Source organism: Aplidium turbinatum, chromosome 10 (genome assembly GCF_918807975.1).
Source record: "Aplidium turbinatum chromosome 10, kaAplTurb1.1, whole genome shotgun sequence".
Taxonomy (NCBI): Eukaryota; Metazoa; Chordata; class Ascidiacea; order Aplousobranchia; family Polyclinidae; genus Aplidium; species Aplidium turbinatum.
Window position 1 is genome coordinate 12,247,012 of NC_137481.1, and position 27,214 is coordinate 12,274,225.

Here is a 27,214-nt window from a genome sequence, read left to right on the forward strand (position 1 = left end):
CTAAGCTAAGGGATTTATCGCTATGCTCTACACTACAGTGCTGACAAAAAGTTTAGAAACTTTTTAAATTTTAGTAATTTCGTTCGGTAATTAGACTCTGCGACGAAATAATAGCCTTATACTATGTTATTATTATAGCCTACCTTATAGCCTAACCTAACTTTTGCACATGGCGAAAGACTTATTCAGCATTGCTTTCGATATGTTGTTTTCCAAATCGTATATATATAAATGAAGAATAAAGCTACTTTCTTAGGTTTTAGGGGTGGCGATCGCCCCAATCGCCCCCCTCTGGATCCGCCCATGCTCTTTACTAGCTTGACTAGAGTTGGGATCAGCGCTGAACAAATTGGGCTTTATAACCTTGCTATCCATCTTCAATTAGTTCGTTAAATTGCCGTGAACTAATACAAACTTGATTACGCAAGCTTATATTAGCTTTAACAAACTAAATGGAACATCTAAATAAATATAAACAAATGAATTAAGCTTAGTACTTCAGACAATAAGATTATCAACCTGAACCGCACCTCAACATAACAAGCAAGTAAACAGAGTGGGAGCGCCAACTGAACAGTTGCGTTGGCCAAAGGCATTATGCGTGGAACGCGGCAGGAGTTTCTACTGTAGCATACAACGCAAATCACACGACAAACAGCTAAACTCGACTGCAAGCTTTCTCAAAGGTTTCTTTCTCTCTCTCTCTACCACGCACGAATGTAGCCACCTGGCTTAACTCGCACGCGAAGTGTGTTCCCGTTAGTAGTAAACTGAAAACCAATGATGCCAGGTTGGTTTTTGAAAACTAGCAAGTGAATCTAAAAAACAAGCCCAAAACAGCCAGATCAACACAAAAACAAGCCCAATAATTTGCAACCAAACTGTAGCTACAGTGTACAGTGTTGCCTTTACCAAACTGTATTGTGCCAATACCGGATTGCCCTTACACAAACTGTACAGTTTTGCCTTAACCACACAGTACTGTGCCAGTACTTGATTGCCCTTACACAAACTGTACACTTTTGCCATTACCAAACTGTACTGTGCCAACACCGGATTGCCCTTACACAAACTGTACAGTTTTGCCTTTATCACACAGTACTGTGCCAATACCGGATTGCCCTTACACAAACTGTACACTTTTGCCTTTATCACACAGTACTGTGCCAATACCGGATTGCCCTTACACAAACTGTACACTTTTGCCTTTACCACACAGTACTGTGCCAATACCGGATTGCCCTAACACAAACTGTACAGTTTTGCCATTACCAAACTGTACTGTGCCAATACCGGATTGCCCTTACACAAACTGTACAGTTTTGCCATTACCAAACTATACTGTGCCAATACCGGATTGCCCTTACACAAACGGTACAGTTTTGCCGTTACCAAACTGTATTGTGCCAATACCGGATTGCCCTTACACAAACTGTACAGTTTTGCCTTTACCACACAGTACTGTGCCAGTACTGGATTGCCCTTACACAAACTGTATAGTTTTGCCATTACCAAACTGTACTGTGCCAATACCGGATTGCCTTTACACAAACTGTACAGTTTTGCCATTACCAAACTGTACTGTGCCAACACCGGATTGCCCTTACACAAACTGTACAGTTTTGCCATTACCAAACTATACTATGCCAATACCGGATTGCCCTTACACAAACGGTACAGTTTTGCCTTTACCAAACTGTATTGTGCCAATACCGGATTGCCCTTACACAAACTGTATAGTTTTGCCTTTACCACACAGTACTGTGCCAGTACCGGATTGCCCTTACACAAACTGTATAGTTTTGCCATTACCAAACTGTACTGTGCCAATACCGGATTGCCCTTACACAAACTGTACAGTTTTGCCATTACCAAACTGTACTGTGCCAATACCGGATTGCCCTTACACAAACTGAACAGTTTTGCCCTTACAACATTGTATCGACCCGATACAGGCTTTGTATCAGACAAACTGTACCATTTTGCCGATACAATACTGTACGTTGCCGGTATTGGCCCGATACAGTGCAAACGTTACCGATACACCCGATACACGCCGACACAAATACAGTATTGGCGCATTACTGTGATGTTTGCTGGGTATTTAGCTTTCGCCAAGGTCACATAAAAATTAAACCTTATTGAAAATGATAGCAATGCAAAAAAGAGGACATTTGAGCATTTTCAAGTGTCCTCAGAGGACAATTAATTTTTTATGAAAAAAGAGGACAAATCTTCCTAAAAGAGGACATATGGTAATTGGTAGCCCTACTTTCCACCAAAGTTCCACAAAATGCCAAGACCTGAGCTCAAACTAAATTTTGCGCCAGAACCTTGGTCAAGCGAATCTCTCCAGATCGTAAAAAAGCTCGCGATGACCAGACATTTTCAGGCCGACGGCCGCTGTTGCCGAGAGAAGCTTTGTGTTAAATAAACAAAGAATGAGCCACGCTCAGCTCAAAATATTTTGTAGTGTAGTTGTAGACCAGGCTTAACTTCATAGGCTATAACTTACAGCCTGACAACATATATAGTCATACCCCGCGATATATAGCCTATAGTACAATAAAATGCTTTAAACTTGCATATTGCTTTGTTGAATGAAAATGATATTAATCAGAACTGTGGAGTCGGGCGAAAAATATACGTCTACGAATCCTCAGTTAATAACTGGCCGACTCCGACCACGCCAAAATTCTTCCGACTCCACAGCCCATGGACACCCCTAAAATAGTCTTACTCTTATAACTCATCTGATTTACTAGTTTGGTATGTTTCTAACTGACAACTGAAATGTAGTCCTACATTTTTAGATTTGTGGGAACAGCAACTATCTGATCAAGAAACCCAACTAGAAGCTACCACAGGTAAAAAGCTATGCGTTAATCCATCATCACTTAAACAAGGTGGTGTTGGTTAATCATTATGCAGTAGGCTACGCCACGGAACAGTTGAACAATCAATACAACTGTGACTAACAGGGGCGTGGGAAGTAGGGGTGCTCAAGGGGCTACAGCCCCCCCCCCCCCTAGAGCTAATTCAGCCCTCCCTGAAATTTTCGATAATTGCTTTAGCCCCCCTGGAATTTTCGATAATTGCTTCAGCTCCCCCTAGAAAATTCTGACAATTTAAGATACATAACACAGATGTTGTTTAAAGTGTTGCAGTTGTAATTCGCTTTTTGGTTCCGATGAAGTTAACTGCAATTAGCTGGGTTTGTGTCTCACTCGTTGGTGCGTTCGTGCTTCTGCCCTCGCTCGTGTTGTTAAGTGCTACCCTACCCTGTTGCAATGTCTGACCGACATGACAGAAGATAGTGCAATGAGAGGAGACGCACATGCAAAAATATTCAGCTTGGTAAAACAACCATGCACGATGCAGTTTTATTTTGCGATTACCTGCAGCGATGAAGTTTTACAGCCTGCAGAAGTCGTCGCAAGACAGCTCCAAAACAAGAAGATCTCTGCTTCTTCAGCTTTGGAATCCATCACCATTCTCCGCGCACAGATCAAAAATCTCAGCAAAGATGAATCCGTTTCCAAGCTTATGGAAGCAGTGAACGTCTTTGCGTCTGCCAATAACCTAAAGACGCCAAAAGATCCCCGTGTGAGCAAAACTCCAGCAAGATTTCGAAACACACAGAGTGGTCACAGCGGTAAACCATAATCTCTTCGTGGGAAAATTGTAACGTAAGATTCCCAAATCCGTTCGTCTGCATGCAATGACCCAAAAATAAACACACTTTCGAAACGTCTATTCAAAAGTGTATTCCAGTAAAATTAGCCCGAGGCTATCGAAATGACTGGTGCAACGCCGTACACCTAAAAACTGTCACTACAATACAAATTACTTGGATAAAAGACGGAACCTTTGTCCAGCTAGCAAGCACTAAGCCAACAGTTAAATGTGCGGCCAACTTTCAAACAATCATTTTACGAATGACCAGAATAGATATCAATATCTCAAATTCACGTAGAAAGTAACTGTGACGCAATAAATGAAAGACAATTATGAAGTCATTCCAACAGGTGTTTAAAGCTGATGTAATATTTCCTGTTTAAACAGGCCCAAACAAGTCCAAACAAGTTTGACACAAGTCTATGAACGATGGTGCAATTTTGGCACATTTTCTAGCAACTTCCATGACGTAATATTCAGTAGACTTGAACGGTTTTATATGACGTTTGATTTGTACAGAGATTGGCCGTAACATAGCGGCCCCTAGTTATGACAGTCTAACATGGCATAACTAAAAAAAAAGAATTGAAGGACAATCGTGAGCCAATGAATAAAACACACGATACACAAATTTTTTGAATCACTCACGTTTAAGTTAATACGCAAATACAAAGGGCATGCAAAGAATGAACAGCAATAAGAGTAAACACGACGATACATGAAATTGGTACCATAGGTACACGCTAAATGACGCTATATACAATAGTTGCGATAATAACCGACTGTTCCGGGCTCAGACAAGTATCGGCCACCGCAGACAAAACCAGGCTCAAACCCTAACACTTAGGTGTTCTTTACGGGGGCGAGGCACGAAATATCCCTCAACACGTAGTCTACTTTCACTTTCCCCGTACTCTCATCATAGTTGCAGACGGCAACTTTGGCTCTACGAACCACAGGCTTTCCTTTCCTAATTTGTAGAACTACCTCATGCACCCTCCCAAGTTGATACTTCCCACGTTTACCAATGTCTTGGAGAGAACCTACCACTACAAGTTGACCAGGCTCCAAATTCTCGGCCATTTTTAGCCATTTTTTCCGGCCCTGAAGACCTGGCAAGTAAAAATCGATCCATTTACTCCAAAACTGCTGAGAAAGTGACAAATTGAACCGATAATCCCTTCTTAATTGGTCACGATCATGTGGTTGCCCAACAGCACAGTATGGGTCTAAGTATGGGGTCAAAAGTGAGGCAGGGGTGATGACAGTAAAATCCCTAGGGTCGTCACTCAAAGGTACCAAAGGGCGTTCGTTCACGATCCGAACGGCACTGCCTGTGTACGTAAGCAGTTCAATAAAATTGGGCTTACGAATTGAAGAGTCCAAAATGTGAAAAAATGCGATTTTAAATTGTTTTACCATTGCCTCCCAGGCGCCACCTTGCGCCGGAGCATACGGAGGTATAAATTCCCAGTTTATCTCTCTCTGTCTCAGGGCGTTGTGAAATTCAGCTGATTCTATCAACTCGGGTAACTTCTTAGATGCTGCCTGAAAGGTACTTCCATTATCGGAATAGATAGCATTAACCTGCCCACGTAAATCTGTAAACCTTGTAAAGGCAAGTAAAAAATCACTCAGCGACAATGACGTGACCAGCTCAACATGAATAGCGCGAGATGCCATACATGTGAATAAGAGTCCCCAAGCTTTTTTGTGACTCCTACCTTCAACAAAGGTCAATGGTCCAAGATAGTCTAAGCCGCAATCAAAAAAGGGTTTCCTATGGGCAGTTGTGCGAGACAAAGGTAAATCAGACATGAGCTGCCTTATAGGCCGAGCTTTCTCAATCGCACATACACCACAATCATTAAGATACCTCTTCACGGAAGCATTACCATTAGCGATCCAAAACTTCTGTCGCGTAGACAACAAAGTGTGCTGTACTCCACAGTGCGCATTTCGATTATGATGCGACAGTACAACAAGCCTAGTGAAGGGGTGCTTCGAAGGCAAAGCAATCGGATGCTTTGCTTCTAGAGAAATCTCGGGAGAATTACTTAAGCGCCCTTCAATGCGGATTACACCAGCATCATCTACACAAGGTCTGTACTTTTTAAGTGAACGCAATTCCTTCAAGCGTTCCTTCTCACGTTGCGAAGCGCCAACACTACCCCGCTTTATCACTTCCTAAAGTGCATCCGGCGATCGTTTGGTCATTAAATGTAACACATCGCCATACACGCTCTTCTGAACAAACTTCACAGTTAAGTCTAAGGCTCTATTAAGATAAGAGGCGTCCAGTTTTGGCTTCATAAAGCTACGCTTTTTCGTTTTACAGCACAAAAATTCAACAAAAGCAACCAAATAAGCAATTCTCTTTTTCATAACATACAAAGAAGGTGCGGCCTCGATCAATCTGTGAAGGCCACCCTGTGCAACGTCAAGCGACCCTTCTTCGTCACGAAGATATAGGCTATGGACAGGTACTGGAGTGGGGTTTTCTACAAATGGAATTTCTTCACACTGATAGAGAAGACTAGAACCATTTAACCACAACTCTCGAAACTCTTTCTTTGTAATAAGATTTGGCCTTGTGCCAACATCAGCTGGGTTCATATCGGTAGGGCAAAAACGCCAATCCTGGGCTCCAGACAACAATAAAATATGCTCAACTCGACGCGTAATAAACTTATTCAAACGTAAATCAGGGTTCTTAACCCACTGCAACACAGTCCGAGAATCACACCAAAAATACTTACTGCAGTCGGGCATCTTCAATGCCTCGTAGGCCTGCTTCACGAGTCTTGCTGTATTTAAAGCGGCAACAAGCTCTTTCCTAGCTATCGGCCAAGAAAACTGATTTTTTACAACAATGGTAGATTTACCCAGAACGAAAGACACACTCGGAACTCCGTTAACCAGTCTACGTAAGTAAACAACAGAAGAGAAAGCTTGACTCGAAGCATCACTAAACCCATGCAATTGATATGAAACAATATCATCCGGACTGCACACACCAGAGTTTGCAAAATACCATCTCGGTAACGAAAAATCCTTAAGCAGGTCCAAAGAGCGAAGCCACGACTCCCACTCTTTAACAAAGCTATCAGGGACCTCGGTGTCCCAATCAAACTTGTCTATCGCCAATTGCTGAAGTATAAGGCGTGCTTTTAGAAAAAATGGCGCTCCAAAGCCTAGCGGATCAAAATTTTGTCCAAGCTGACTGAGCATACTTCGGCGCGTGTGTTTAGCTAAGGGCTTTAAGGAACATGCGATACGCATCTCGTCAGACTCGGTTTGCCACACACAACCCAATGTCTTCGCTGATGGCAAAGTCATATTTTCAGTCTGAAAGTCAATGTCACGAATCAAAGGTGAAAGCATCTCATTATCCAAATTTGACAAGACAATCATAGCCTCCTTGTTAGCACTCCACTTAACAAGTTTAAACCCACGGCTATCAAACAAAGCAATTGATTCATGAGTGATTTGCTGAGCTTCCTCTAAGCTATCAGCCGAAAATATAAAATCATCCATGTACATATTATTTGCAATATTGCAGAGAGTCAATTCACCAGCACTGCTGGGATTCTGCTCGATCATTTTCTTTATAGCCAAGCAAGCGATATACGGGCTACTCTTTATTCCCCAAGGGTGTACACAAAAACGAAATGGTACCATCCTACCATTTTCAAGGTCATCATCTTCAAACCACAATATACGAAACAAATCCCTTTGCGACTCAGGTAACATTATTTGAAAGAAGCATTTAGTCACATCAGCCATGAGACCAAATCTACCAAGCGGAAATCTAGCCAAGACATCTACCAGAGGGTTTAACAAGTCAGGACCCAAAAACATTACATCATTAACACAAGTTCCTCGAAATTCAGACTTGCCATCGTAAACAATGCGCTTTTTTAATTGTGACGTCACAAAGTATGGTAAATACCATTCAAATCCCTTGACATTTCCTGCTTCACCAGCACGCTCAATATAGCCATTAGATTTAAGATCTTTCATGGTGTCAGTAAGGAAATCACGAAGTTCAGGTTGTTTTAAAGCCTTCTTTCTTAAAGCAGCAGCTCTATCTGACGCCAACACAAAATTGTTAGGTAGATCAATATCTTCCTTCAACGGAACAGGTATCTCAAATCGACCATCTTTCAACTCAATATTCGGTTCGACAAGTTCTCTAGCCAAAATATCATTGCGAGACAATTCACAAGTTTCATTTTGCAAAGTCAAATCCTGAATGACTTTATTCAGGTCTGCTATTTCCATATCACGAGACTCAATTTTACGCTGAAAGCCAGAGATGACATCCGACTCTGAAGACGTCTGCACTCTGCACACTTTAGCAACGCTTTCAACTAAGGGTGACTTACCACCACAAGCCAACCAACCGAGAGGAGTGAGTAAAGCATGCGGTTCACTGCGATTTTCACCAACACGTTCTTCTTTTGCCCACATCAAATAAGCGTTGTCATTGCCAATCAGTACATTTACAGTACTACAATCATTCAAATGAAACATATTCACGTCATGAAAATGACGGAAACTACTTAAATCCTGCTTATGTGGTAAAGTCTTAACATCGTCAGCCCAAGCTGGGTTAACCACCGAAGTTATATCACAAAACAGTTCATCAGTCTCTAACGACTGGATGTTGAGTTTAACAAGGTCAGCACAAGTAGGTTTCTGACCAGCCAGAGTATCCATTTTAAACGACGCTTTATCATACGGTTTAAGACCAAGTTCGCACACCAAGTCACTCGAAACAAAGGTCAACTGCGAACCAGGATCATGCTGACAATACACCAACTTCGATTTGCCAGTCATTGGATTCAAAACACGAGCAGCAGTAACGCGGTTAAAGGCTGCTTTAACATTTCCAATCTTAACATTACGCACAGGAACTCTGGCACCAGCATCATCTTTACCGACCAAATCCAGAGAATCACGTGACGTCACATAAAAATCATGCAGAAGAAAATAGTGTTTCCTATCGTTGGTAGGTCCACACTTACGACAGTTATTTGCATGATTACAGTCTCTAACCATATGCTGGCGCAAACAATTCAAGCATTTTCCAGCTTTCACAATGACATCTCTCCGACGTTTAGGTGTCAAGCGCAAAAATTCTTTACAATTAGACAAAAAATGATATTCAACTTGACCACGTGACGAACAACAAAAACACGCCGGTATGTCACTATGTCTGGCCACACCGCCGCGCGGTGCGCCAACAGCAGTCGAGTACTGCGAACTCCCTGAAATCACATTATCATGGGGTTTTACCGACGTCTGCCTAACCGGACATGAAGGCAATTTTCCTTTGCCAAACTTTTTAAAATGCTGCGACTCACCAGAATCGCCCATTAGCATAATGCTAAAATCAGTCGACTTGCGCGTTTCCTCCCGTACTACAAAATCAAACAAACTCTGAAAAGTAGGTTCCTCAGTGCTACCATACTGATCACCTAAAAAGTCAAGATAACGCTGCTTAGCGTCAAACGGGAGTCGCTTAGCCAAATCCAAAACAAAACGTCCTTCTAATTTATCACGCTGACCATAAGCTTTCGCGTAAAGCAAACACTGCGACAATTCATCTTTAAACTCTTTCAAATCACTGGAAAAGATAGAAGTCAATTTGCTACCATAGCGATACTTTCTAATTTCTGGTTCTGCGAAAAGACCTCACGAACTCCAAAACGTTGGGACAAGCGAGCTAACGACATTTCTATCCTGTCTTCCTCTGACAAGCCAGGAGTGTCAGAAACCAAATTAGCAATCGTTTGTGCAGCTGTTCTAACACAAGCTGCTTGCAACAAAGTCAAACGAGTTCCCTTAAAGGGCGAAGCTGCCATCAAGGCCATAACACGATTTTTAAAGAAGACAAATGGCATATTATTACCATCGTAACCAATCAAGGCCGCCTTATCGAAGAACGTACTACTATTTTGGTATTCAAAAAAGCAATCCTGTTGTTGAGAACTCGATTTAGCGGGAGAAGACAAGCTATATCCCTTAAGGGGCTGAGTGGGCTCAGTCACATGCACAGCCTGATCACGATCCTCAAACACGTTAAAATCAGGAGACACGATACGCCTCTCACAACCACCCAAATTACGTGTAGCTGGGCGATCAGCAACTAGCGGCGCAGAAAACTTTGAAGGGGGCCAAGCATTACTGCTAATGGCGGCCCCGTGACCTGTACGCTCTGGGGGAGGAGATCGGTTATAATTCACAGACCTTGGCTCTACAGCCTTCGGAAGACCCTTAGCCGCGGCCCCGAGACCTCCTGAAACATCTTGAAAAGATGTGGATTGTACTGGTCCACTTACAGATTGAACAGGCGTCTGGAAAAGGTTAGGTAAATTAAACTGCGATTGATGTTCACTTCTGGAATGCCTAGAAGAGCCCTTCCTAGAGCTACGACGGGAGCCCAACTCAGAACGATATTCAGCTAAAACTACCTCTTTACGTTGTTCAGCCCTCAACTGAGCGTCTTTGAGTGCGAACTCAGCAGCTCTGGCTTCGGCCTGAGCTCTCGCGGCAGCCTCAGCTCGTACGGCCTCAGCTCTCGCGGCGGCCTCAACTCGTATGGCTTCAGTTCTCGCGGCGGCCTCAGCAGCTCTCGCTTCGGCCTCAGCAGCTCTCGCTTCGGCCTCAGCTCTCACGGCGGCCTCAGCAGCTCTTGCTTCGGCCTCGGCTTGTATCTGGAGCTCCTCTCGTCTTAGCTGTAGGTTAATTTGTGCAACTATCCGTGACGAGCTCTCAGACATCCTAGTGCTTACATTTGAGGCGCTATCCTCAGGATGTATGTCAGCATCCAACCTATCTGAGAACTCACTTTCTTTTTGTTCGAAGTTATTTTTTAACGAGTTAAATTCGGGATCTACCCTATCATGAAGTTCTGCTAAGATTGCAGAGTTAAAAATTTTACTCAAGAGAGCATGGAAATGCCGTAATTCCTCTTCTAAAGTAGATAACTTAGATCTAAAAATTAACAGTTCCTGCTTATCACTCAAAGAACCTAGGGCTACAGAAAGTTTCCCAATTTGAGTCAAAATATCCCGTCTAAGATGCCGGGCTTCTCGAACTGATTTAGCCTCATCGTTAATGGGCCCCTCCCCAGAATGGCCTGCCCGACCGCAAAAAACATCATCAGGCTTAAACTCAGACGAGTCGACGGCGGTCGAGTCCCTGTCACCACCGAGTGTAGACATATTAAATGTTAGGGCTAAATTTAACAATTAAAAAATTAAGTTACACAAACACACAAAATTACAGTAGTTATAAAAAACTTAACTGCAAAGACCGTAAAAATACAAAAAGAATTTAAATGCACGATACCGTAGCTGTACGAGTATGTGAAGTCCAAACGTCCACAAAACTTGCTTGGATTCTTCCACTTGAATCTTCAAGCACAGATGGATTGCCTTTAATCTTCTTTCTTGCCAATAAATGTCAAAGTTATTTTTCTTCTGTACCAAACTGAGAAGAAATGTCTTTACTTTTTAGCTTAAAGTTCTTCAGTTGCCTACCGAGAAGAAATGTTTTTAATTTTCTTTGCTTCTTTAGACTACCAACCAATAAGATCTTCTTTTATTATTTCTTTGCTTCTAAGTGCTTCTTAGCCTACCAACTACAAACTTCGTCTTTTATTTTTTATGCTTCTAGTGCTTCTTGGCCTACCAGCTAACAAGAACTCGTCTTTTATTTTTTGCTTCTAAGTGCTTCTGTGCCAAACACTAGCCAGAGAATCGTCTTTTATTTTTTATGGTCACAGCGGTAAACCATAATCTCTTCGTGGGAAAATTGTAACGTAAGATTCCCAAATCCGTTCGTCTGCATGCAATGACCCAAAAATAAACACACTTTCGAAACGTCTATTCAAAAGTGTATTCCAGTAAAATTAGCCCGAGGCTATCGAAATGACTGGTGCAACGCCGTACACCTAAAAACTGTCACTACAATACAAATTACTTGGATAAAAGACGGAACCTTTGTCCAGCTAGCAAGCACTAAGCCAACAGTTAAATGTGCGGCCAACTTTCAAACAATCATTTTACGAATGACCAGAATAGATATCAATATCTCAAATTCACGTAGAAAGTAACTGTGACGCAATAAATGAAAGACAATTATGAAGTCATTCCAACAGGTGTTTAAAGCTGATGTAATATTTCCTGTTTAAACAGGCCCAAACAAGTCCAAACAAGTTTGACACAAGTCTATGAACGATGGTGCAATTTTGGCACATTTTCTAGCAACTTCCATGACGTAATATTCAGTAGACTTGAACGGTTTTATATGACGTTTGATTTGTACAGAGATTGGCCGTAACACAGAGGAATCGGATGCTTTGTCGTCTGCGGAAGAAGGAGCGTGGAAACGGCAATAGTTTAAATCGAAACCCATGATTTGGTTCAAGCTGAGCTTGATTGAAAATTCGACCAGGCTGATCTGCTTACAGCAGCCAACAGAGAGATGGGATTTCTGAGCTGTGTAAACAGTGAGGAAAGATCTGATACTGAGATCAGCTTACCCGATGCCATCAGAAAAGATCGCCTAAAAACGGAACTTACCTTGCCCGCAGCATGTTGTATAAGTGCAAAAATTGCAAACTCCGTTCAAAAGGTTGCTGAGATACTATTGTAACTAAACCTTCAAACACTAAATCTTTTCAAAGAAACGCGAAAATTCGTGGAGCTCTGCCTTTTGCCTCCAAGTTTCAGCTGGATCATCAGAACGTTCTTTTTCTGCTCTAAGACGCTTGAAAACGTGGTTGCGAAGCTCAATGACACAAAAAAGACTTACTCATCTTACGTAGATGCATGTCTACCAAAACATTTTGGACAATGTTGATGTCAAACGCATGACACAGTTCATAGAGAAAACACCTGAGCGAAAAGCGATCTTCGGAAACGTGTGAGAACTCATTTCCACAAACTGTCCTTTTCATATCACTTTCTAATTTGTTCGTTTTCATTTTAATTTTGTGAACAGCTGCTTTGTTGTTGCCGTTCTTCATTTGTTACAGTTTACAATATGTGTGTTTTGCGACACAGGAGGGGACCAAACGCATACTACCAGTTTTAAACGTTCTCCCACATAAGGGGGGTCTGGGGGGCGAAGCCCCCCAGAAGCTAACAATACTGCGGCAGCTTCAGCCCCCCCCCCTCTAGAGAAAAATACTTCTCGCGCCACTGGTGACTAACTAATCTTAGGACGACTCTTGGCGACGAAAATGGTTAGATTTATAATGCACAAATTCAAGTTAACACATAGGCTACTGCACAAAAGTATTAAACGAAGTTTGAATTTATATTTTTAGAACATTGCATGTAGGCATGGTTAATTCCTATTGGTTCAAGAAGTTTCTAACGTTGAAGATGATTTTCTTAAATGATTGTAAAAAATTGTGTAATCCAATATTGAAAAAAGGTTTATTGGAATAATGTTCTAAAAACTTACTTATGTCACGTATAAATGTTTTAGTTCCTGCAACTCTGATTTCAACTAATGCTGCTCCTCAAGGACCCCATCATCGTTTATTGGCTCTGGGGATTGGACTTGCTGTGATAGTTGCACTTCTGGCTGTTTTCATTCGTGTTTATTTGGTTTTTGTAAAGAAATCCAGGCCTCAAGGTTTGAGAAAAAGTTAGTTTTTTAGAATACTTGTCATTGTCGTGCAGGTATTATATATATCTTTTCTGCTCATACGTTTGTTATACAGCATTGTTATGCCCAACTTACAGCAAACTCATCAGCAAGTCAAACTGGGTCCAGTTTCAACTTACATGGGCTCACGGGCTTGCGGCAAAATGGGTTTCAGAGTGGGTTGACACAAATAAAATTTCTGCTTTGTTTCAATACCTTGAAGTAATATTCTAAAACAGATTAACTTCTTGTTTTCGGACTGTAGATCAGTTTTTGAATTTGAACAGTATTGCAGCCTACACACCATAAGAATTTTGCAGTGTTGATAATAATTATGTGCTGTTCATTTGTGCTTACGCAAATATAAAAACGAGGTAGATTGGGATAATACTTTTAAAAATGAGTAGTTTATACAAGAATGCGAGGATGTTTGTATTAACACAATAAAAACAATATTTTTTTTGTATCCTAACCACGGATGATCTTCATACGCCAGTCAGGTCATAAACTGTCTTCGTTGATTTGAGCTTGATTCCGTGAATAAATTTCTCATATGACACTCCATTGAGGTCAGCAGCTGTCAATGCTGGATGGGTAAAAATTTCTATCATCGTAAAAAAAGTTTTTTTATATTGTAAACATTTGAAAAAATATATTTTTAAAACATTAAAAACTAGTCACTATTTTTTACAATTGTTCTTGGTTTAAACCTATGTTTTCTGATAAACAATAAATGCTATTAATACTACAAACAGTTCTCAATACCAAGCAAAAAAGCCAAACTGAGCAAATTACTATTCTATTTGTATAAGGACCTTCAGATGATCCCCAGTCCTAAGGGTGAAACAGGCTGTAAAGGTTTAGAAAATAGTAACTGTATTTGATATGTCTACCGATATAAAGAATGCTATAGAATTAAATTCTTTCTTATTTCTAGGGAAACTCGTAAAACAATCAAAGATATTCGCTATCGTAAGTACGCCTAGTTCAGAACGCACACCTCATATTGAAGCGGCCGACAAGCTGTGCTGTTATTTGAAGACAACGATAAAAATGGAGGTCAACTTTTCTTTGTGGAGGCAAATAGAAATAGAGACCGACGATGTCATCAGGCACGTGGAAAGAGACATCAACGAAGCAGATTACATTCTTCTCATTGTTACCAAGAACGTGGATAACAGAAATAATAGAGTAACCACAGGGTAAGTGATTTTAGTGATTTTGTTGCATTTTATTTGTTATTCACTGTTTACAGTCTATTCGATTCTTCGGTGTAGCTTCGGCAAAAACTTGTTTTTTTTACTGGTGATATTCTTTCAGCATTAGTTTCCACTAAAACGTCATCTCATGTCTGAAATTAATTAAAACATCAGTGATTTAATCCGATACAGCGCATGAAAATGTTTAGGCTATGGTTTGTGAATATGATGCCTACTTCAAGTATGGTTAAAACGCTTAGGCTTATACTTAGGCTATAATGCAAGGTGCAGACGATATAAAACAGATATATTTTTCATTCAGGTCTTTCGAAAATCAACCGCTGTTGAACCCGACTTTTAACCCATTCAATATTGCGCTCAAGTTGATGGAACTGCATCAAAATCCAAGAGAGAAGTTTTTGGTTGTTTATTTTGATGAAACCTCACTAGAATCCCTGGAAAAAGCTTGTTCCTTCCAACTGCCCGAACATCTATCGAACTTGCTTCATAGAATTGCTGGAACTGGACATCCAAAGAATAAAAGCACGTTTGTGCAAGAGTTAGAATGTATTACTTCAAATATACGGCGTAGGCCTACCACTTCGAACTTATAAACAGCAGTGATCAGGTTTTTCTACCTCTATGTGCTGCAAAACTTGAACTTTGAACAAAACTTGAACTTTGAACAAAACTTGAACTGTGAACAAAACTTGAAAGTTTTTTTAAATTAATAAATGTATATCCAGAGATGGGCAAGATCACCAAGAGCATATGACCTTGAAGATCAAGATTAGATCACCAAAACAACGTGATCTTGAAAATCAAGATCAATTTTTGTGTGCTTAAAAGATGAAGTTTTTTATCAATGATAGTGCGAAAACAAAACGAAAAATTACTATAAGCAACCCGGCTACAGTTCAGTTTAATTAAATTATATTTGTTTCACAAAACTTACGCCGATGTATTCCTTTCCAAATAACATGTGGTTGGATTTCATTATCTCCAGCAGCTTAGAAATAACGCACAGTTTCCAAAAGTACCGGTACTCAAAACGTCCTATTGTTGATTTTGGCTCCATTATTGGTACAGGCAAATCCTAACAATGTAACAAATTCTAACATTTATTATCTGTCCAATAGTAATTTCGTTTGGCGTTTTCACACTTGAAGCTCGTTATCTTTTAGCCAGTTTTTTAATATATTTCCGCCAGATTTCCGCATTGGTAAACTGTGTTGAAACCACCGGGTAGTGCAGTCCGTGGACAGTCTAAAACCAAATGATCAACAGTTTGTCTGCTTTTTTCGCAATTTGGATAAATTAATGTGTTGTCGTCGTCGTCGTGTGAGCCTCTGGGGCCGAGGGTCTATCCTTTTACCACCCCAGATTCACGATGTTCCCGGACTACACTGGAAGGCTACTAGAGAGCAGCCAGTCGTTGGTTTCATCATCCATGACACGCAGACCTTCCACTCCGTTAGGTGGCGTGAAGATGGTGTGGTAATATATATTTTACGTAAATGGAAAATTACAGAAACACTAGGAAATAAATTTAAGTTAAAGTAGTTTACTTTAGTAAAAGAAAGGGTAACTTATATGACGATATAATGGATCGCTACAATGGTAGCCTACAGTCGTTGATGATGTGGTCTGCGGTCTGTTCCTCGGCACCACATTCACAGAAGGAGGAAGAGACCATTCCCCATTGGTGCATGCAGTGGCGTACGCAGGGGGGAGCATTGGGCCATGGCCCCCCTCCCCCTTAAAAATGTTTTAGTAGTTAACGACGTAGATTAAAGCATTTAATATGTTTTGCATTGCTCTGTCAAAGCAATTATCCACCTACCCCACCCCAGGTATGCCAATGTAACATAGTGTTCTGTAAGCCCATTATAGTGATTAGTGAGAGAGAAATGGATAAAGTCTAAACTAAAACCATACTGGGATATCATGAAGACGTCTGGGATATCAATGGCCAGTGGCATAGCCAAGGGGGGGGGGGTGGGCCTTGGGGGTTACACCCCCACTTTGGCACGCGTGTGACGTCACGATATTGAGAATGATGCTTTCAGTCTCTTTATGCTTGGGAATGATGGTTTCAGTCTAAAAAAAACTTGCCTAATTTTAAACAAAACTGCATTAAAAGAGCGAGTTTTGCCAATACCAAACATTCAAACATCTCAGCCAGAAATTAACAACAAGAAAACATAGAGACTTAGCTTTATTTCCGAAAAATGCCGAAGAAAACATGATCTTATCCTTTTGCTATGCCACCTGACAGCACTATTTTACAGGAGTATTCATACCCACATTTTTGTTGAAAATGCTCTTAGAATGCACCAAATTCAAAGTAATTTTTCAAAATTTTCTGGGGGAGGCCCCCCAGACCCCCCGCCGCTGGGTGTCGTCTCGGCAAAAACGCTGTCGGGCTTCGCCCACCGGTCATCAAAACCTCTCCTTTCAAAATTTCTGGCTACGCTAGCCTACTCTCAATGCCCCCCCCCCCCCCCCCTTGAGAAAATCCTGCGTACGCCACTGGGTGCATGGTTGAAAGGAAAAGCCAGACGCCCGTACGAAGATGGTTGAACCGCACCCATGCCTGTCTTGGTAGAGACAGGCCAATGGGGCGAGTGTCGGGGATGGACGAATGGAGTCTGGTGGTAGGCTACTTGACTTCCATTCAGAATTCCATTTATTGTCCGCCCAAGCAGCCGCAGCGGCAGAGATGTCTTGTACATCAGCTTCGTTGATCAGAAGTTGAACGGCTGACAAGAATGGGTGTCTTGATTTCAGTCGACGGGGGTGCTCGTTTGGGAGATCAGAGATCTTGTGGTGGAGAAGGTGGTTAGGCTCTAGTGCCAGTCGACCGAGGGACAGAGTGGCTTCTTCGCGACGAAGCTCAGCGGGTTGGATGCCAGCGAGAATTGGGAGATTGTCCAATGATGTGGGACGCAGGCATCCGGTCACTGTGCGCAGGGCGCTGTTTATGGCAGTTCAGTTCAGTTTATTTTTTGTTTTGTTGGCAAAAAAGAAAGAAAAAAAAGAAAAAATATACAAAAACACAATAAACAAAAATAATTCGCACTAGTGTCGATGTTATGACAGCGATGAGCACTGCGGCACCAAACAGGTGCACAGTAGGGGATAGTGGGGAGGTTTGAGCCACTGGGAGGTTTGAACCATGGCTGTTATTGCGGATACCATAAAAGTAGAAATGACGTAACTATGTCTGTAGACAGAGGAAGTAAAGTGATTCCAAAGCATGTCTACGTTAGAGCGATAGCAGCAGCGATTTTAGCGCAAGCAGGTTAGAACTTGTTTTCCTTGCAAAAAGTAAATTTTAGGAATTTCAGTTTGTAGCTGCATGCCATCTTCGCTGTTTTACTTAGGCAATAGTTAATACTACCATGAGTAGTCCTATCTAAAAGGTGTTTAATGATGCTGGCAAATGCTCTGTAAGTGAAAGATTTAATAGCTGATTAGACAAGTTTCTTAAAATGGTGGCAACAGGGAGGTTTGAACCAGTTGATTCGGGAGGTTTGAACCGGTGGCTCAAACCTCCCAGAAGAAAATAAGTTTTAGTAGCTTCTTCTGAAATAGTTTGCGGTCTGTAGTAGTCAATGTATTGTAAGTCTAGTGCTTTAGTATGCATTTGGCTACTTATAAATAGGCTATACAGTCTATGTTAACTGTAGTAATATTGCGAATTGCTTACACAGGGTATTCCTATTGGCCACAGTAAATTACAAGCATTAGTTGAATTTAAGTTTTTATTTCCATCACTATGCCTCGCAAACATGTTAGAACTACAAGCCACGCATCAGCCACTCGTGAGGAGATGTTGCTTGCTTTGGAGGAAATAAAGAATGGAATGTCGATCAGAGAAGTTGCCAAAAGAAGACATATTAACAGGACCACTTTAGGTCGCTATTACAAAGAGTGCAATCGTCCTGGATCTGATAATGGTAGACTCTCAGAAAACATTGGCTATAATAGAACGAAGGTAAAAAGTCTGGTGTTTCCTTGGGAGTTGGAAAGTCTGCTCGCACAGCACATAAAAGACCTGGACGATAGATTTCACGGACTCACACGCACCAAATGCCGTGAGTTGGCTTTCAGTTTGGCTGACAAGAACAACATTCAGATGCCAAGTAACTGGGTGGTTTCTAAGATGGCAGGTTTGTTTTATTTTAAGCCTATGTTGTTTAAAAATTGAATGAGACTGTTCACCAGGCATTTAATTCAATAACATGATACGCTCTTCTGGTGTAAAATAAGCAAAACTATCACAAGGTGTTTTTAGTGATAATCTGCATTTATTTTCCGACGTTTCGTTAATCAGACACGATTAACTTGTTTATTAATTCTGTGTGGAAAATTGTGTACGGTAGCACATTGTAGATCACATTGGTTTGTTTTTTCGACATTACTCAACACACACCACCTCTCAATTTTTTCCCATAAACTTTTGCAGGAATTGACTGGTTTGAAGGTTTCAAGGAGAGACACCATCTGACATGTCGTAAACCAGAAGCGACGTCTTTAGGAAGAGCGACAGCTTTCAACAGAACAACTGTTGGGGAGTTTTTCGACAACCTTGGAAGAGTTATGGACAGGTCTCGTAACAATAGCCTAACATTGCTTTGTACTTAGCAATTCTTATGATCTGAAAAAGGCTTCATTGTATCGTTTTGTGTTTTAGGTACAACTTTGCTGCAAGTAGAATATACAACCTTGATGAAACAGGTGTCACAACCGTGCAAAGACCAAATCATATCGTGACAACGAAAGGAAAAAAACAAGTTGGTTCTGTGACATCTGCAGAGAGAGGAGAACTTGTAACAGTTGTATGTGCTGTCAGTGCTTCAGGTGTTGCCATTCCCCCCATGTTTATCTTTCCAAGAGTAAGATATAAGGAGGAATTTGTTAGACATGGACCAGCAGAATCCATTGGAGAAGGTACCAAATCTGGGTGGATTAACGAAGAAAAATTTTTGGTCTACTTGAAACATTTTGTGAAGCATAGTGGTTGTTCCCCCTCTCAACCTGTCCTCTTAATTCTCGACAACCATGAGTCTCACGTTTCTTGGGAGGCTGTGGAGTTTGCTGATAAAAGTGGCATTGAATTGCTGACTTTGCCTCCTCACACTTCTCACAAACTTCAACCGCTTGATAAATCAGTGTTTGGGCCATTTAAAGGCTATTACAACCAGGCTGTAGATGGATGGATGCGAACCTACAACAACAAAACTTTTCGGATTTATGACATTCCACAATGCGTTAAGGAGGCTTTTTTAAACGCTATGACGCCAAGGAATATCACTTCTGGCTTTGCCTCTACAGGAATATATCCTTTTAACAAAAGTATATTCACAGACACAGATTTTGCCCCATCACTTCTGAGTGATAGACCAAATCCCCAAACAAGTACCTCCCATCAACCTGAAGTGAATGAAGCTAATGTTATGGCCGCAGTTCCCAACACTATTGCTAACCGATCAACTGATAATGCTTATTTCTTTGAAGGTGCGACACATTTACCCGTATCTTCATTGCAAGATCTCGAGGAATATCACGCCTCAGAAAGCTTCATACCACCCAACGAAGTTATTCCATTACCATCAAGCAAAACCCCAAGAGTTCAACGCAAAAGGAAACGAGTAAAAAGTCGGGTTCTCACAGAGACTCCAGAAAAACAGGCAATAAAAATTCAGCACGAAGAAAGACGTGCAAAGCAGGAAAAATTGCTCAGAAGAAAACAAAAAATTATTAGACCAAAGCCAAAGAAACCCCCCACAAAACGTGTGCTAGCTCTTAATGAAAGCTCAAGTTCTGATGAGGATGATGCAGTTCCTTTGGACGATATGTCAGACACAGCATCAGAGAGTGGAAGTAGTGTAAATGAAGAGCAAAATCCCAAAGAACTTGCTGTAGGAGATTTTGTTGTTGTTAAATTTAATACCAAAGAGAACACACGTCATTACATTGGCAAGATAGATGACGTGGGCACAATCGACGAGGAGCCTGAAGCTCGCTTCTTGCAAAAGGTTCCATCTACAAATAAGAGTGGAAAGCCATCATTTACATTCAAAGAAAATGATGAAGGGTCTTTTCCACGAAGCGACATAGTAAAAGTTTTACTCAATCCACAAAAAGCGGGAGGAACTGCAAGAAGGGAGAGCCATTTTATATTCAATTGTTGCCTGAAAGAGTTCAATTTGGAATGATAACATATTGATGTTGACAATGCTTAATTACTCTTACGAGACAGTTGATTGACAGTTACTGGTCGTTGTTTGTGTTGCATGTTTTTTATTATTTTTGTACTTATACCGCTGTAAATGTTTGAGACATCTTTTTCATTGATTATTTGTGAAACAATGTGTATTTATCCAACTTTGAAAAGGTGGGTTAAATTACCCCAGTGTGGTTCAAATCACCCTTTTGAGTGGTTCAAATCACCCTAACCCAAGGGTGATTTGAACCACTTGAGAACTTTCTGAAAATACTTTATATTTTTCGTTGTAATAAATTTCATTTGCAAATTCACTTTGGGCTTGCTCAAGTACATCCTAGACTTGGATGTCATGCAAAAAAATTGCTGAAAAATTGAATCCTGAAGCAGACATTAGGAATATTGAGAAAAGTGGTTCAAACCACCCCACCCTCCCCTACTCTGCTGAAGAGTAGACAAGTATCAGCCCTCGCACCCCAGCTAGAGCCTGCCAGGCGCTTGAGTAGCGTAGCGCCGGATGTCAGTTTCGAGCGCAGTGACACCAAATGGTGGCGGTATGTGAGCGATCTGTCCAGTGTCACCCCAAGATACCTTGGTTCGGGGAAGAAGGACAGAGATTTTCCGGTGTTTTGGATGTGTAGCTCACGATCACCTTCCCGATTGTGGAGGTGGAAAGTTGCTGCCACAGTTTTGGTTTCGCTGAGATTCAGTCGCCAGCTCTGGAGATAAGCTGAGAGTTTTCATGTCCTGGCTCAAGGTGTCTTTTAGATTTTCCCACAACTTTGTGGAGTGGAGAATTGCCAGGTCATCCGCATAAGTGTATTTTGCGGAGACCGTAGTTGGCAAGTCGTGAGTGTAGATGCTGCAGATGGCCATAGCAGTGGCCGAGTGGTTAGCGCGTTGGGCTCGCAGTCGAGAGCCTGCGTGTTCGAATCCAGCCACCCGCACTTGCTGTTGTTTCTCTGGACAAGAAACTTTACAATAATTGCCTCTACCCAGTGATCGATTTCGAGTAATGGGTAGTACCAAATTTAAGTCATAAGTAGAGTAGACAACCGGAAACATACATTGCCGTCGGCTGCAGCGTGGGTCAGGTGTACGTCGGAAGGCGTACACCGATGCATAGCGCTCAAGACCGCTTTCCCGCAATGCAGGATAAAGATATGAAAAACAAACAAAAGAAGTAGAGCCAGGACCGATCCCTGTGTGACGCCGTTTTTCAAACGTCTCAGTCTGCTTCGCCGTGAGTTGCCGGTGGCGAGGGTGATGCTTCGATTCGATCCTGACAAGTTCCATAACCATATGTCGGTCAGGAAGCAGGCGAAGCAGCTTCCAAGTAGCCTAAGGCCTCGATGCCATACGGTGTCATATGGGCAGCTGTGAGATCTAGAAAGACAGCTCCGGCCTTCTTTTTTGCCTCAAAGCAATCCTCGATGTCTTGGGTTAAGCGTGTGACCTGATCTACGGTGGATTTTCAGCGCCGAAACCCAGCTTGCTCTTTTGGAAGGAGCGGGTCGATGATTGGGTTGACGCGGGCATAAATCAGACTTTCGAGCGCTTAAGTTCGCCAAGCGCTTAAGCAGCGCAGCGCGAGATGAGCATTTCTTGTGCAGTGACACTAAATAGTGGCAGTACGTGAGCGACCTGTCTAATATCACACCCAGGTTTTTTGGTTCGGAGCAGAAGGACATTGATTTTCTGTTGTTATGGACATTCAGCTCATGATCAGCTTACCGGTTATGTGAATGGAAAGCTGCGGCAACAGTTTTGTTTTCGCTGAGTTTCAGTCGCCAGTTCTGGAGATAAGCTGAGAGGGTTTTTATGCCCTGTCTCAGGGTGTCTTCAATGATTTCCCACGACATTATGAAGTGAAAAATTGCCAGGTCGTCAGCATATGCGTATTTTGCAGATACCGTGGTTGGCAAGTGTAGATGTTAAAAAGAAGTGGACCCAGGATAGATCAATGTGAGGCGCCATTTTTCAGGCGTTTTAGTCTGCTTCGCCGTGAGTTGCCAGTGGTGAGGGTGAAGCTTCGATTTCTGATAAGTTCCATAATCCTTTTTGTGCGAATTATTTGTGTTTATTGTGTTTTGTATATTTTTGTTTTTATGCTGACCAAACAAATAAACTGAACTGTACAGTATATGTCGGAATTTTACTAGGAAAAGTCAGACTTTAGTAAAGTAAGAATATAAGAATTTCTCAGTGAAGTCCCGGAATGCAGTATATGACCTGTTGTATATGACCTGGCTGACCAAACAAATAAACTGAACTGTACACTATATGTCGGAATTTTACTGGGAAAAGTCAGACTTTAGTAAAGTAAGAATATAAGAATTTCTCAGTGAAGTCCCGGAATGCAGTTTATGACCTGTTGTTCTTTCTGCCATATTTTCTGCAAATCTGAAAAAAATTAAATGTGACACAAAGGGCGCCAATTAGCGGCTGCAAAATGAACAACAAAAAACGGAAGACACTCCCTCGTTTCTGTCCTGGTATTCTTTGTGATGTTTGAAATTTTGTCTAATGGGTTTTGACGTTGTTTATGCTGTAGCATAGTTTTAGATTGAGATTGCGCTATAATATATACAAATAACACGTTTCGCAAGACAAATTATATAGAATACTTTGATAATTTTGTTATATCGGAGTGTCAACTTTGTTCTTGAATCTACTTTATTAACCTCCAGTAAGCCTAGTTATTGTAGTGATGGTCTTGTTTATATTAACAGTATTTGACTAACGCAGAAACAAAAGTGGTTTCACATTGCTAAGCAGGTTTAGAAACAAGTGAAAATGCTAATTTTTACTATCAACAAATACGGTACCTACCGTCAACCGGGGTGACTCTGTTTTAGCTTTGTAATCGCCAATTTGAGTAATTGGACTTCGCTCAAGTACTTCAGACCACATCCTTGGAATTTGAGCGAAGTCCAGTTACTCAAATTGGCGATTACAAAGTTAAAACAGAGTATGATCAAAGTCACCCCGGTGAACAAAGTCACCCCGGTGAACAAAGTCACCCCGGTTGACGAGCCTCCAAGTTTATTATGGTACATTGAAACATATGACAGAAAATTTCCTCAAAATATGGTTAAACGATTAATGTGTGTTTAAAAACTAAAGAATTGATAGATTAAATGAGTGGGCAGATAGATACAGGATTAAAAGCACTTGCATTGGAACTGTGTTTTCTATACGGTACCGTACCGTACATATCAGCATATTAACTCACCAGCATAGCATTCTTAAGAGATGGATGCAACCTAGTTCGTACCCTCAGTACGGACCCTGAAAAGATCGAGAGAAAAAATTAAAAAAAGCGGAAGTCGCTGATCGCAGTTTCCACAAACATTTTAAAATTTTCCCTTTGAAAAGATAATAATAATAATAATGTTAGTCTATATATAGCGCTGTATCCATCGCAGAATGCGTTGCTCCTCAGCGCTTTACAAAGCAGACAGTGTCAATGCAGCCGTATAGAGGCGCAACTGAGTACATTAGATCCAGAGAAAGATAGCGCAAAGCCGAAGTCGCTGATCGCAGTTTCCGCTAACCGTAACCCTAACGCTAACCCTCGCTCATCGCAGTTTTTGCAAACATTTTTCCACAGTTTCCGCTAACTCTAACCATAGACTAATCTATGCTCTAACCCTTGTTGATTGCAGTTTCCGCAAACATTTTTCAGCAGTTTCCGCTAACCGCAGTTTCTGCTAACTTTTACTCTAACTCTAACCATCAAGTAATCTATGCTCTTTAACCCTAACCCTCACTGATCTCAGTTTTCCCAATTATTTTTCCGTAGTTTCGCAGTTTCCGCTAATCCTAACCCTCGAGTTTGTTTGCGGAAACTCTGATAAGCGACTTCGGCTTTGTGCTATTAAACTGCGATCAGCGACTACGGATTTTTTTATTTTTTTCTCTCGATCTTTTCAGGGTACGAACTGAGGGTACGAACTAGGTTGCATCCCTAAGAGATACCGTTAGCGTATTTTCATGATGGTCCTAAAGTTATGGTAACTTGAAGTACGGTATCTCTATATTTAGCATGAATGCTTTGCTAAACCAGGAGTTTCTATGAAATAGCCAGAAATGAACAACATGTAAAAATTTGCTTCTGAGAATCTTGTAAGTTGCCCATCTTACTGATACAAGACATCAAAGTTAAAATATCAATCGAGTAAACATCTCAGTGATAAAAGCAAATTGTGAACATATGTATGTGAACTGCTAAGGTTGCAATTGTTTTCTAGCATGTTCTTTTGCATTTTGACTTTTTTTAAAGCAAATTAATTTCAAAAATTTGTTCTTTTTTAGGTGAGTGATTTTGTTAACGGATCTGGGTATGGAAAGCACTATTTGTGCTGTTTTAAAATAAATATATAAGATTTTATTTCAAGTTTAGTTTATTTGAGAACATAGTCTTCTAAATTAACTTTTAAGTAAAGATTTTGTTTACCTTGGATGTAAGAAGTCGCAAGGTATAATATAAATATCTTTTTACTTAGTTGTAATTAACTGGAGTGTTATAAACTATTTTTATTTATTTTTTAATTTATCTGGATAAACTTGGATGGTTATATTGTTATGTGATTGCATTTTGGCAGTTGATTGTAGATAGAATGTTCGGTTCAAAGTGGTAGACACTGTCTACTGCTTCATTCTATCTACTAGACAGATAGTGCTGACTACCAGTTAATTGATGTTATGGTTGACTATGACTACTAAGACTTGCATGTATTGTTATATTGTGTTTTTGATTTTTAAGACAACCAAATCTTATTATTCTGAAAATGCAAAAAAATTACCTGTATATTATTTGTACCCTCATTATTGAGCAACTTACAACTTCAATCACATTAAAATTGATTCAGTTTAAAAAATTATAGTTTCTTTGCTGAAAAGAAAGAATTTTACTATTAATATATAATGCAGAGGTTTTAATACTTTTAATTTAAAAAGCAGCACTTTGTTTTTTTATCAGCCGGATAGCAAAGCAATCAACAAAGTTTATTTATGTGCAAAATAGGATTTTCCAAGCAAATTGACAGTTTTTTTCTTATCTAAAACAGCAAGTTTCTAAGAATTGCCATTGGTGACTCCAACATTGTCAGCTGCATAGCCAAGTGGTGAAAGCCATGGAATGGCAATCGAAAGGGTGCCGGTTCGACACCGCTCAAGAGCATGCGGCTGTGTCTTTGGCAGGACACTTAAAGGCATGCCTGAAGGTGAACATGAAGATTGGCTTTCTTGCCTTCCCGTCCACTTAATCTAAATCTTCAACCACCAGGTGTAAGCCTGGATACGACAAACAAAAAAAAAAACTCCAACATTGATGTTTTTAATTTTGATCTCTCCTTGAAAGACACAAATGCAGTTTGATCGACTAGTTTAAACATGAATGACACTCCAGTAAATGTTGTATGCATGTTGAATTAAAGGCAAGGTATACCCTTATGTGCTGATCTGGTTTTTCATTTCGTATTGTTTCTTCTGTGGATCTATTATCCCTAAACAATCATGAATTGCCTCATACAGCAGTAATAAAACCACAGAAATTGATCAGTTAAGTACATTTTATAATCCAGTGCAAGAAGCGCATCAATTTTAAGTGAAATTTGATTGATTTATTTTAAAGTGCTGCCATTTGCACTATCTTTTAGCATAATTTATTAAGAATGGAGTTAGCTGTTCATATAGAATAAAATAGACTTTCATTTTAAGTGAATAGTAGGCTATTTTATCAAGTGCATGAAGGTTGCGACACCACAGTATATTGTTAAAAAACAATGAAACGATTTCATGTCACAGGTAGGTTTAATAACAATGCAACATGAAACGTTCTTGGGTTATTGCAAAAAGCTACCTAAATGTGTCAATTGCAACAAAAACTGGTAAAACTTATAATTTTATTTGAACACAAACGTGTCATTTTATCTGTTCATTGTATTATTTTAACTGGCTGTTTAAGTGTTTAAATTAAACTCAAAAGTTTTCTTATTGAACAATGACTTGAAATTTTAGGGAATTATTCGTTATTTAATACAAGCTTTCATGCAGAAAGTATTGTCTGACCTACCAAGTTGTAAAATAAAAAAGTTGTATATTATTATTATATAACAACAGTTTTGGAGGCATGTGTTGTTATTAAGTACTTATTAGGTCTGCCTTTACCCTCTAAAGTACATTTTAGTTGAAATATTGCCTAAATGATTTTGTGACAAAGTAAGTCAGCACTTAAATCACCCTATGAGTGAGTACTTTCATTTTTTTCAGTCAATGACTCCTGGATGGTGCAGTCTTTGAAAAAAAAATCTAAAAGAATATTTAAAGAGTTAAGGGTGCACAAGTTTTATGAAAAATTGCTTTGGTCATATCAAGAAAAGAATTGAGAAAAACTGGCATAATTTATAGGTGTGACTATTTTAGCAGTTTT

General features: G+C 40.5%; 1 protein-coding gene across 2 annotated transcripts in view; it reads left to right on the forward strand.

The window, feature by feature from the left end:
- LOC145778770 (uncharacterized) overlaps positions 1 to 15,765 on the forward strand; it is a 37,665-nt gene extending 21,900 nt beyond the window's left edge. Inside the window, exons 6-9 of one of the 2 annotated variants that reach the window (XM_082590346.1) lie at positions 2,814 to 2,867; positions 13,186 to 13,347; positions 14,285 to 14,549; positions 14,869 to 15,765. In XM_082590346.1, the coding sequence (XP_082446472.1) occupies positions 2,814 to 2,867; positions 13,186 to 13,347; positions 14,285 to 14,549; positions 14,869 to 15,160 (773 nt within the window). In that variant the 3' untranslated portion in view covers positions 15,161 to 15,765. The remainder of the gene's footprint in view (positions 1 to 2,813; positions 2,868 to 13,185; positions 13,348 to 14,284; positions 14,550 to 14,868) is intronic. The other variant, XM_082590347.1, reaches the window with a different exon arrangement.
- The last annotated feature ends 11,449 nt before the right edge of the window (positions 15,766 to 27,214 follow it).